Here is a 13,665-nt window from a genome sequence, read left to right as displayed (position 1 = left end):
ATGCAGAATTCTCAATTGGTTGTGCGGGTAGTTTGTGTAGTATTAAACACTGGAGAATATACTGCCATGTTAGAGGGAGGTGGAGACAGGAGAATGGTCTTTGAACCAAAGAGCAATGAAAAACGAAGGCTTGTAAGAACAGAAATAAGAAGTTGTCCTTCCTCAGAGTAGAACGTCGACACTGTCATATTTCACAGAACTGACATCTTTATATTAGTTCATTGTTGTCCTTTGTTTCCAAAACAATAAGTCATTCCCAGGAAGTGCATGCCAATCATTGACTGAACACAATCTTCTGGCAGCTCCTTGTGAGTTAGGATATTTCATGAGCTCTCCTAAATCCAGGTGAAGTTAGGTATAATTTTCTAAATTAGGAAACTTGTTAAAGTGCTTTTACTCTTTCTTCTAAGAGAAGGACCAAATTTGGTTCATTATGTGATTTTTGAGCCAGTTAGGACTGTTTCCTTTCACTGAGGTGCTTCATAAACATGGGCACAAATCCTGACATACACCGATCCCAAAGAGTATTCCATGTTTCAAAGGGTGCAAGGAGTTTTATTCCATGTGGTGCCCAATGTTGTTGTAATATGAGAAGATAGGTCCCAAGAAGATATTTGAAAATTTAGACAAACAAATTACTCTTCAGAAAAATTGGAGATGTAAGGGTGGATTCTGTACAGATCCCTGGAGTTGGGTGGGAAAGAGGTCAAAACCATGACCAAATAGGGTGAGCACTGGCAGTCTAATGGTAGAACTGTAAGTCAAATAGTGATGCTCCAGCACTCAATCTGTTATCATATAGAGTTGGACGCTCAAGGATAAGACCCTTGATATTCCACAAAACCTTGACCTGTTTCAGTCCAAAATGTAGCCTTGGGGAATGAGTGTCACTAAAGCATTTGTGAAATTAAAATATGGTAGAGTATTAATTTTGATAATAGCAAGATTTGAAAAGAAAGAGAATGTTGTTAATCAGTTGTTAATTGAGATTTTCACATCAGCAAAGATGCAATGATTAGTTGTTAGAGTATATACCTGAGACTAATTCAGAAACATCAACTTGTAAATACTGTATCTGACATTAGATACAGGGATAATGATGCACAGGAAGTCTTGATGATACTGTAAGTCATTAAGAGGCAGAAGAAAAGACAGTCTGGCACAATAATAACTAGGGATGTCAGAAGAACCGATATTTTGGTACTAATTCAGTATTAAAGTTCAGAAAATGTAACGGGACCAGCTTTTTTTACACTGTCGGTAGTACCAAGAAAGTGCATGACTGCAAGTAGATAAATTACTTGAGAAGGTACAATATTACATTATAAAAAGTGAATAACATATAAACATATAAAACATTTCCCAGTAATAATGCTACAGCACCTCATCAACATATGTTGAAAAGAGAATTAGCAGAAGTCACGTTTGTCAAAACTTTGCATTCACGCAAGAGAATTTCAGCACTCAAGTGCAGGAATCATACTTGTTATTAAAATATAAAAAAATGTAAAAACAAAATCAAAACTTACACACAGGCTCAAGTTTTTGCCACTTTTATCCCATTCTGGAATTAATTCAGAAAAAAGATTTGTGCATGCTTTGAGTGATAATGGTACTGATCATATGAGGTATAATTGTTTACCTTGTATTGTCACACATTTGTTAAAGTAGATGAAAAGATAATGAGGTTAATCAATTTTAAATTGTATCCTACACAGTCCCAATAAATTAATAATGGCTTTATATTTATTCTCTGATTGTAATGGAGCATTTCTGCAAGTGTCCATCAGTCTAACCATCTGCCCATTTTCTAACTGTTGTATATAGTTCAGAGTTGAATTGGGGGAAACCACACACCATTCACAGTACACATATAAGACTATGAAATGTGTGAGGACTGGCAGAGCTAACAACGGTTGCAGCAAATAGCCAGTTTATATGACTCTTGTCTCAATGTTTATTTGTCTTATCTACACTGATGATAATTTAAGCAGTTCCGTATGTTAATACCAAATTAAATTTAGTGTTAAATGCTTTGAAGGACATCTCCCTATTAATACAACATGTACTGTGTTAACAAAGGTATGTTATTTCCAAAACATTGCTAAATACAAATCAGGAAATACTGAACTTGAGTGATTTGTTTGACTTTTGAAGGCAAGCTAATATCCTTTTTTTTTTTTATTTTATTAATTTTATTACAATCCATACATAGCAATCAAGTTTTTACAAAAAAAAAGAATTATGTTAAGAACAGATCGATCCCCACCCCTGTAAGCTAATATTCTTTAGTGTAACCCATAAGTAAAAGCATAGGTGTCATACATATGAATGAAGAATGTAATGCTGTCTCACAGTTATACATTTACTGAGTGCAGGTAATAACGCCTCAGGTAATTTTCTAATTCTGCATTTATATGTAGGCATAACTAATAACAAAGTGTGATTAGTCATCTAAGTATCCTTGAAAGCAGCAAGACAAAAGCTGCTTAACAAGAGTTCTCAAATAAAGAATTAATATAAAACTGACAAGTTTCATTTCACATAGGAAGCTTTAAAGATGGAATTAATTAAAAAAAGGAGGGTCAGATTTTGAAAGTTATAAGTTATAGTTATTAATTTGTCTTATCCATTAAATATTACACCTCTAATATTTTAACAGCTAATGATGCAAATATAAATGTTTAATAGCAAATGTTACAAACCTAACAGATTGGGTCACTGACAAACCAGACTTTAAAAGCATGTTGTTACTAAAACAATTTTAAACAGTTTGTTTAAATGGAATCATCCTGAATTATTTTGGAATTCACTAATTTAACCAAACATATGTAATAATATTTCAATTTTTATATTTAGTGTGGGTTTTAAGCAGCATTTTTCAGTTACTGGACAGAAAATGTCAGAATAAATTTAGAATGTACACATGCTAAGATGCATCAGGTAGTTCAAGATATATCATTCTTTATAAAAAATAACCGACCCCCTCATTATAAATCTCCCATTTATTACTACAGCATTGTATTTTGATATTAATTAATGCCAATACTTGTTTATTTAAATGATAGCTGGGAAACTACTTGGTGGATATACCAGTATTTTAAAGCTGTTGTTACTGTTAATATTTAAATATTTTATATTGTATTACAAATAAAGGCACAATGTTGTTTACTTCAATAATGGAGGTACTTTAATAAAAGTCCGTTGAATGTGATTTATGTTTTTGCCGTTTTGAAAGATATCAAGTATTGTAAAATTTCACTGGTATTGATATGAAATACAAAATTTCTTGTATCAAATACAGAAATACTGACATCCTTACTAACAAACATCAGCAATGACAAATGCATACAGGAAAGGTGTGCACAGTGAAAAATGCACGCACCTAATGGGCTGCTGTTGTGCAGTATATTTATTTTAAAGGACACATACAAAAACAACAAGAAGGCTTCCGTGCATTTTAAAAAGTCATCATCTTTACGTTTTGTGCACTGTGACAACATACTTGCTGTTTCTGATGATCTTACAGATACTTTTAGCTGAGCAATAGGGATCCACATCAAGATATGTCCAGCACAATCACTTCCTGCAACAGGCATTCCCCCTTAGTGAAATGAACATGAATTTAAAAATTGGGGGGAGGGGGTTCCTCTTAAGTAATCAAGTGCACAAGTGGGGGGGTCCTCTTGGTTAAACAAGCACAAATAAAATTGGTGATAAGTATCATGCAGCACTATTGATCGCATAGATGACCCACTGCAACCCATTTGTGCACCGAACGACAGATACTGTACCTGCGAACCACCGGTGGCAGCCCACGATCTAAAAGTGGATCATGACTCAGTTGTTGAGAAATACTGTTCTAGAGTGAGCTGGATTTTATTAACATGGTATTTTTTGTTTACCCTATTGCTATTTTGTTTCCACAACAGGCGCCTCCATTTGTGGGACATGGATCCTGCAAGACATGCATCTGACATCATTAGCATGACGCTTTAAATAGCTGGTACAGCATATCCTATGACATTCTAAATTGCAATGTGCTGTATAAATTCTCTTTCCTAAAACACCAAAAGAACGCCCATATGTTTCTCATATCATTTAGATTTCTACTGTTAATTTTTTTGACACCAGCATTTTGGCTTCTAATTAGGCATTAAGGATTAAAGTTTTGTTTTTCCCAGTAACCTTTGTGTTCTGATATAAGGTTACCTACTAATCTTGTGGTCCTTTCCCTTTTCCCTTTGGTACAACACACAATATAGTTACCTTTTTATTTACATGATTTAATGATTTCTCTTTGTTCATGTATAGTGTTTTCTCCATGTTATATTTTGTTTTGCCACTTTTGCATTTCTCTCTATTATAAAAAGAAATCCTGTCCTGGAAAGCAAAAGCAAGGCTACGATACATGATCTTCTCGGAAGACATTGAAAGGCCCGTAAGACCAAAGAGACTTGCCACGGTGCATCTCGCGGGGACCTTAAACATGAGACATTGTGCCAAGAGATTGACCCAGGACCGTCTTGCAATGATGTAGAACATGAGATTCTTGCAAAGACTCGCCCTACTTACAATCTGTCAAATAGGACAACGGGGCAGCAAAACATTCAGTCTGGTGAAGGATTTGAGCACATACAGATCAAGGGTCTCAACGCATATAAAGTGTATAAGGACATGCATTATAAATGAAACATCGACGAATAAGCGAAGAAGAAATCAGCGTGGAGAAAAGAGACTCAAAAGTGTTGGAAAGGAAAAAAAAATAATCTAGGTGCAAATTCAGAAAATAAGGCAAGTAATTATCAGCCCGTAACAAGTGGAAATTAAACAAAGCACGTCCAATCGGGCTCAGAATTAAAAGACAGAGTAAAAGACAAAGTAGAACTTCATAAAGACGTTCATAATCATTGGCGCTATACACATGCAGAACAGATTATGAAAGCAGAGCATTCGAAAGGCTCAAAAAAAAAGTAGGCCTATACGCGATTCAAATGTGGAGAAAGTTAAAGAATATGAAAGTAGGAAAATTAGAAAGCATAAAAAAAGAAGGTAAAGATCGCAGTAGCGCAAACAAACAGAAATTAATACTCGAGAAAGGGAAGATAATCACCACGGACCAGGTGTCATTGAAAAAAAAGCAGGACAAAGCGGGGTCAGAAATAAAAGAGAGAGTAGAAAACAAAGTGAAAAGTCATAAAGAGGTTAAAAAACAAAAGGGCCAAACACCAGCAGTGCAGGTTAGAGATAATTCAGGATAGGTTTCTCTGTTTGGAATTTCAGCACAGACAAAACGATCTACATCATCAGCAGTTAATCATTTTTTTGGCAAACTAACCAATAAATGCATGTGAGGTGAAACACATTTTTGAAATTCTCTGACTTAAACTTCAAAGCCTTACAATATTTACATACTTCTGACATATCACCTATGTCCATATATTCAATCTCTCTTCGCCTTTTCGTTATTTCTCCGAGTAATAATTTCTGTTTTTTTGTGCTAATGTGAAGTTTAGGTTTTTTTTGGACACTTTTGTTTTTTTGCTGCTTTCATATTCTGTATCTTGCTCTGCATATGTTTCGTGCCTGTGTTTTTTGGGGTCTTTTGAATTCCAGTTTTCATTATCTCTAACCTGACAAAGTCATTAAACACAAGTCTCACTGACCTCATTTAAAAGATTCAGCATATTTGGACTCCAAATTCCAAATATTGTTTTTACAGAAGTCCTGAAATAAAAGTGAAACTAATGAAATAGCAACAATTCAAAGAAAAAAAAATCTTAAAAGTGTGTCCAGAAAACCAAACATGGGGGTTGGCGAGCAAAGCGAATAGGGGGCGAAGCCCCCTAATCATTTACATTATTGTTATAAAAATTGTGGATTTTCACTGAGTACAACTAGCCCTTTAAGGGGTTACTTGCTGTGTGTATTTGTTGTTCCGTGTATTTTTCCACTGCACATTTGTTACCACAGTTTTTTGTCAGCACTCACAGTTTGTCATTCCACACTTGATTCAATTGATGTGATAATTAGACAATAATTGTAACAAGTGGGAGATAGTGGATAGTGTATTACCTAAATAGAGAAGGACATCATCTGTGTGTAAGGATATTATATGTTTGGGATGTAAAATTGTAATGGCAGTTAGAACCTGAGAGTTTTACATAACAAATGTAAGCAATTTGAGAGATAAGGAGTAGGGGAGACAAAAAAGAGCCTTGACTGGTTCATCTACAAATGGAGAAGAAATGCAATATTTGTGAATTAGATGAAAGGACTGCGGATGGGGAAGAGGCTTTATTAATTTTACAAAGTCTATAACAAAGTCTGTTTCATCGATGATTTGCCTAAAAAGTCCAGTTCATGTGATTGAAAAACTTTGCAGCCTCAGCACAAAGAACAGCAGTAGGGCTTGAAAAGGAAGAAGCAGAGTCAATAATATGTAGAAGTCTGCACATGTTATCAGAGTCTGTCTCCAAGTGTATGAACCCTTTCTCATCATGATGGATTGGTGGATTTACTAATGACTTTTTGTAAGCAACAGAGTAGATCTTTACTGAACAGTTTTGCAGCTGTTTTCCAGTCAAAGAGGAAGAGAGAATTGTTTCTAAAATGAAAAGACTAGCTCAGGAGAGAGCGCATTCAACCCTGGAGCCTTTCAAGCAGTAGCTGAGTTTAAAGTCTCTTTAAGTTTAGCCAAAAGAGTGGAGGTATCTAAAAGATAAGTGACTTTTTCTGTGAGATGATGAAGGGCAAGATTGTTGAGAAATAATTTGATATCAAAGAGAGGAGTACTAGACGTGACAGTAAATAGATTTGTGTAGCAATCTAAATATCCATTTTTCATTATTAGTGGTTCATTTGAAATTGATTAAGTAAGGTAGATGATATGGAGGACGGAGACATGCTCCTCTTGCTTCTGAAAGCAACCAGCCTGCTTGTCTTGGCCTCTAAAAAATAATAGCAAGTTCTAGTTTGATGAATACAGAATGCTGCTCTTTGAAATAAAAGACAGTTGAGGTCAGTTCTAGTGTTGACAATTACAAATTCACAAATTTCTTATTTTTCACTTTTTAGTGATGAGAGATGAGTTTCAAAGTAAATAATTATTTGGAGTTTACAGTGTACTAAATGTGAGGAGAAAGATAATAATAACTATAACTTTCAATAAAGCCTCCACTTGTTTCTCAAGCATCAGCACTGTCTACAGAGTCAAGACTGACTGGCAGAAATTCATCTAGTTTGCAAGCAAGCATTTTTCAAAAAAGTTTATTTTTCAGAAGGAAGGTATTGAAATTCCATCTCTGAGATGTAATAAATAGGATTTCATTCTGCAGCTTGTTAAATATGTTTGGAAAAACTGACAAGGCATCTAAAACTATCTGAAAAGGATAACATGGAATGAAAATATGATCAATATGGGATTGCATGTTGTAACAGGTAGGGAAAAATTAGAATTTTCTGGCTGAAGGGTGGAGTATATAAAAAGAATCAGTTAAGGTAAGATCTTCAATAACTTCACATAAAAAAGTATAGCGTGGAGAGCATGTTTCTTAGTAGATGAAAATGTGGTGCCTAGCAAGAGACTGATTGCAGTATTGGTGTCAGTTCCTACCAAACTCTTACTATGTAAAAATTTTAACAAATATGTTAGTAAAGACAAAAAAGAGGAGTCATGTTGAGTATAGCAGTGAGCAGCTCAAGATGATTGAAGAGATGAGTTGAATGCAGAGTCTGATAAACCAAAAGTAATTTCCAGTTTAGCGGAATGAAGTGTCAGTGAAGTTTTTTTTTGTTTTTATCAAATACCAGTATGTGTCCATGCCATCATAGGATTCTGATAATGAATGCCAAGGCTACTTTGGTGAATTCAATTTGAGGGTTTGGTTCTGTGGCTAGATTTAGACAATTCTCTGTGAGGATAAATTGCATGTATTTACTGAAGTAATCAAAGTTGGGTCATACTGTCGAATAATGGCCTCTGCTTGGCACTGGAATATTAGCCAGTCATCAGTGTGAAGCACCACATAACAAATCCCTAACTTTCCATTAGGTAATTGACTTCAATTGAACTCATAGAGCTATGAAGCAGAAGTGTGAATCACTATACCCTTGTGCCAGTTTTATGTCGTATGTTTATAATTTTACATCAGTTGTTCTATTTTTTTTTTAATTAGCATCTTTTCAATTGACATCATTGGGAAACCAATATCAGGTTTTCATAACTACTGTTCAATTTAAATTTTATTTATTTTTATTTTTACTGTTTCTTCCATTTTAGGAAGATCATGGTGATGGACGCTTAATGCTAGGCATGTGGTGCATAATAAGTGACTTAAAAGGAACCATATCCTATAAGATAGCCACAATTTTATAATAAAGGAAAATTACATTTTATTTTTGAGTACTATTTTGGTTAGAATTTCCTGATTATGAACCTAGTTTTTTTAACAACTTTGAGTTCATCAACCTCAAAAACTTTAATCAACTGAACTGAAGTGTATCTACTTTGGCTATATCTAATATCTGCCCTCTGTAATTACCTGAAAAGTTTCTTCTACTAAATTAATTTATTTGGTTCACATAAACTTTTGTTGAAAGTTCCTAATGATTTCGATAGCTAGAGCTCAGTAGCATACATAACCCGTGAATAAGATACTCAGAATAAGCATAAACACCTACATTCCTATTAGCAGCCCGGTCATCTTGACATCATTTTTTAGGCTGTAGTCATTTAAATAAACCCTGTGTAAAATATATGGGAAACAAATACAATAGAGAAGACCGTTGAAAACTTTGATTCCACAACTGCAGCATTATGGACCCTCAGATTAATTTTTAAGAATGTTACAATAATATAATATATAAAATGTAATTGTATATAGATTAAATAATTTTATATTTATATTGTTCTTCATTGATTTGACATTTTTGCATGACCTTGTGGTACAAATTTTTTTATTTAAATGAAGACTGATTTTTGCTATCTTGTCTGTAGTTTCATTAGGTTGAGAGAACATTGATTCTTATGGTCTAAAATTGTCTGTTTTTAACAGGGTTACCCAGGCCCCCCTGGCAGTTCAGGTCAATCTGGTCCACAAGGGCAGCCTGTAAGTACATTTTTGCAATTTTCTTAAAGGGTGAAAAACAAACGACAGGATCTTCTGACCAATGGCCGGTAGTTTACTATCCATAGATTGGGAAGCTGAAGCAAGGTTGCTAAGGAGCAATGTAGGGAAGTGGGAGCATGTAGACCTTAAATGGAAACAACTGCTGGACAGTTGACATTAAAGCCCAAGATACAAAACGCTTTATAGACTGTCAATGATGAAGGAACACCATGGTCTACTAAAGGGAGTTGTAGTCTGGTGCTCCTGTAATCAAATAAGGGCCTCTCACTGAATATGGAAGTGATTTTGGGACTTGGCTGGAAGTGACACCAGAGGAAAGTCATGTTTAGTTCAGTGAGGAATTGTAGTGAAAGCTAACTGATTAATGGCCATGTCAGAGAGATAATATGTATAATGAGAATAGAACTTGACAACTGGATGAGTTAGAACCACCACACAAAGGGACAAAGTTCCTGTAAAAGCAGACCAAAAAGAATAGAAAGATTTTTGTTAGCATTTTGTTTACTTTGTACATTAAGCACACCCTTCAGCTCTCTGTCTTGTTTGTCTTATTGTTTAAAATAAACCCATTATTTCTGACACCTGTCCCTGCCTTGATATTATTCTGGGTGTGTACAAGTGCTATGAGATCATCCTCTGCTTTTATAGAATAATAGCCTCAGTGTACATTCCTTCCTCCTGCTACTTAAGACAATTTTGGATAACTCATTGCAATTTAAATAACATACATTTTCCTGGAAATATGTAAATAAAGGTACTCCAGTTTTCCTTCCATACCGAAAATATGACCAAGATAGATTCATTATTGACTGCAAATTGGCCTGTTGCAAGTGGGAATATAAGTGTGTTCTGTAAGGGACTGATGTTTTATTCCAGAGTTTTCTCCAATCTTGTGTTCAATCTTGGATAGGTGGTTCAAAGTTTTTAAAAAGTTTTTTTTTTTTCTCTGCAGGGTCCTGTAGGGGCAAGAGGACCAGCTGGACCTCAGGGTCCAAAAGGACGAAGGGTAAGAGGCATGATTCAGATTTTTAAGGTTACAGTAAGATAGTGGAAAGGCGTATTACTTGTTAACCCTAGTCACATTTTGTACATCTTTTTTAAAATGTATAATTTAATTTTAACTTATAATATGTAAAACTTATCATGAAATATATATGTTTATTTTTTAATGTTTAGGTAAGCCAATTTGGCTGACAACATCTTAATTGAGATTTTACATGATAAGTAAAATCAACTGGATTTCTTTTTTTTCTTCTCATCCAATAAAAAAGTTTAGTTTTATTAGCTAATCAATAATTTATTATTCACTAAGGCCTTGTTCACACGGGCGTTAAGTTTTTGGATAAACGAACTTGCTCTGAACGTCCTAGACGTTTATGTTGCATTTTGTGGTGGCGATCGATTGACTTCTACACCGGCGTTCGTTTGTCTCTGTCTAACGCCAGCCTGCAGCCCAAATTGTAGTTTGTGTGTTAACCTGTGGAGGCAGTGTCGGGAACTGGATATGAAAGCCCTTGTTTTATTTGAGGTGCCTCCTTTCAATATGGACCATTTTGCTATGTTAGATATTAATCTTCTTGTTTTAAAAATACTCGTAATACGGCGACGTAGGGAGAGAAAAATCGCCGCTACTGGGTTCATCCTCTGACTGCACAACGTCGGGTTAAAGCAGTGCTTCTCAATTATTTTCTGTCATGCCCCCCCTAGGAAGAAGAAAACATCTCGCGCCCCCCGCGCGACTATAAATAGTATCATTTGTCAATAAAATTGTTATAAGTACACCTCTGCATAACACTGTATCCTTATTAACGATATAGAGAATAAAAAAGAAAGAAATATGGACCAATTTACAACAAAGAATAGCTTTATAAAAATGTAACAGAAAAGATTTAAAGTGCATTCTAAATTCAAAAAAAAATTAAAAGAAAAATAAAAAAGCATGTTCCCCGAGGTCAAACGCGACCTCCTTGACGGAGCCACGGGGGCGCGTCCCACTATTTGAGAAACACTGGGTTAAAGGAAGTTTTTTTGTGCTTTATGAAGAAATGCGAAAATTTCCGCGCAAGTTTTTTAACTACTGTCGGATGTCGGTTTCCACTTTTGATTGTCTGCTGCAGCTGGTGCAATGCCATACTGCACGCCGATCAACCAATATGCGACTTGGTGTTAGCCCCGAAGAGAGACTACTTGTCACTTTGAGGTAAGGAAACAGCAGTCGAGTGTGCGCTTACACCGGTGTTATGCACTGAAAAGCCAACCCGCGATGGATTGCCCCCCCTACATAATCGTTATCAAATATTATATTAGAACATAAATTAATAGGTTCATGGTTTACAAATTACACGAGACAATAAAATAAAATAAGCAATATGAAAATATATATGTTGTATATGAAAACATAAAAATATTAATATTTTTTCATATACAATATGTAAACTTATATATATCCGGTCCTCCGAAGCGTAAAATAAACGCGCAGAAAACGAACTAGAAGCGGTTTCCTTGCGTTGTTGGGTTTTGAACGCCAAGAAAAAGCTGCATGCAACGTTTTCTGATGCCGTATAAGCGCTGCGGATAAACGCGACGTCACCAAAGCCCGTGTGAACACTCTCATTGACTCCTACGTGTAGAAAACACTCGGCGCTTGATCCGCGCTCACCGGACGCTACGAACGTAAAATAAAAAACGCTCGATTTTAACGCCCGTGTGAACAAGGCCTAAACCTTGTACTATTTACCCAGCTAAATTTACTTCCTGAAGTACAGTATTTCAGACTGCTAGGACACTTAACACATGGCAGAGATCAACACTTAAAGCATATATTCAATCTAAATTAAACTGAAATGCATGTCTTTAGGATGCGGAATGAAACCAAAACACCTGCAGTAATGCAAGCATAAAATTGAATCTGCACAATAGCTTGGAAATAATCATAGTGATTGCCACAATTATTAAAAAAAAAAAAAAAAGTTTTAAAAGCTACATCAGCACTCTAACAAGAGTATGTAGCTCTTGAGCAGAATAATGCTATTCCAAAAATGATTGCTCAGGATGTAAAATAGAAATAAAAACAGAAGGCAAGACTGGCAAATGCTCTTTTACTCGTATTTGATTCAAAAAAGTACAAAGGCAAGATATAAGTTTAAACTACTCAACTTCATTTATTTTACTTATCCATCCATCCATTATCCAACCCGCTATGTCCTAACTACAGGGTCACGGGGGTCTGCTGGAGCCAATCCCAGCCAACACAGGGTGCAAGGCGGGAAACAAACCCCGGGCAGGGCGCCAGCCCACCGCAGTTATTTTACTTAGTTATTCTAAATGTTGCATGCTCCATAAAAGTCAGGACAGGAGTGTATATACAATTGTGTTACATCACCTTTCCTGTTAATAACATTCAATAATCATTTGTGAGCTGAAGACTGTAATTGTTTGATTTTTTTCCCATTCCTCATTGATATGGGACTTAATCTTCTCAACAGTCTTGGGTCTCTGTTGGTATATTTTGCACTTCATAATGTGCTTGAGACGATGCGGGTCCTGCTCCATGCTCCAACCTTACTTCTGAGAGCCTCTCAACCCAACACCATCTGTAATGTAATCAAATGAGCTGTTCAATGAGGACAAATCAAACTGAGGAAGGGGATGATGTAAAGGTGCAAAAGTGCTTTTATTAAAAAGGATTAAAACAAGCAAAACCAAAACAGTGTCCAAAGTGCAATGTTTCAGAAATGTCCACAATAATTAATCCATAAAAACAGGGTGAATAATAGTGGAGGTTAAAATAATCCAAATAAATAAATCGTTTAAAACGATGTTAAAAACAACAGGCTAGAAGCAGTCTCTTTTAAAAACCCAGTGCCTTCACTTTTCTTATGATGGCTCCTCTGCTTATCCCTCTCCGGCATTTCAGCAGAGGAGTTGCCCCTTTCAGCAGGTGCAGCTGCCTTAAAAAGTGGTCCGGTAACCTTCTGTCCCCTAGCTCCGTACAGCCGTAATGCCAGACTGAGACTCAGGTTCCCCAACGACCAGGACACTCACGTTGGGACTCTCCCTCCCAAGCCTTCACGACTCTAGCTGCCTTCCTCCGCGAGCCATCCTCGATCCTGGTCACTCCTGCTCCTCTGAATACTTTAGCAGGAGTGACCCAATCCATCCGCCCCCAAGTGCCAACCAAACACCCTGCCAGGGCTCTTTTCCCAGCTGGCTAGCCTACTCTCGCTCACTTCTTCACCGGCTCTCCAATTCTCCAGCCTTCTTCTCCCTTAACCTCCGTTCTTCTCTCTTTTCTTTACCCCTTCCGTAATAGTGCATCTTTTGTTTATAATGGGGACGTAGCACAGGTGTGGCGATTAGCAGCTCCTGGCATCAATTACAGACATGGGCAATCACGCACCAGTGCACTTCAGTGCAGAAACACTAATGCCCGTATCACCCTCGTGAAATGCTCCACCCATACTACCACATCCCCTCCTTAAGCTGTGAGTGCGGCGATTATTTATTTAAAATGGCAGACAGCCGTGGACTTCAC

General features: G+C 36.3%; 1 protein-coding gene across 2 annotated transcripts in view; it reads left to right on the top strand.

The window, feature by feature from the left end:
- Window positions 1-13,665, top strand: part of LOC120514245 (collagen alpha-1(XXIV) chain) — a 327,082-nt gene that overhangs the window by 210,584 nt on the left and 102,833 nt on the right. For both annotated transcript variants that reach the window (XM_039734522.1, XM_039734521.1), the window contains exons 27-28: window positions 9,057-9,110; window positions 10,084-10,137. In XM_039734522.1, the coding sequence (XP_039590456.1) occupies window positions 9,057-9,110; window positions 10,084-10,137 (108 nt within the window). The remainder of the gene's footprint in view (window positions 1-9,056; window positions 9,111-10,083; window positions 10,138-13,665) is intronic.

This window comes from Polypterus senegalus, chromosome 14 (assembly GCF_016835505.1).
Source record: "Polypterus senegalus isolate Bchr_013 chromosome 14, ASM1683550v1, whole genome shotgun sequence".
Lineage (NCBI taxonomy): Eukaryota > Metazoa > Chordata > Cladistia > Polypteriformes > Polypteridae > Polypterus > Polypterus senegalus.
Note: the sequence above shows the minus strand (reverse complement) of the source record. Positions and strands in the feature narration are given on the sequence as shown.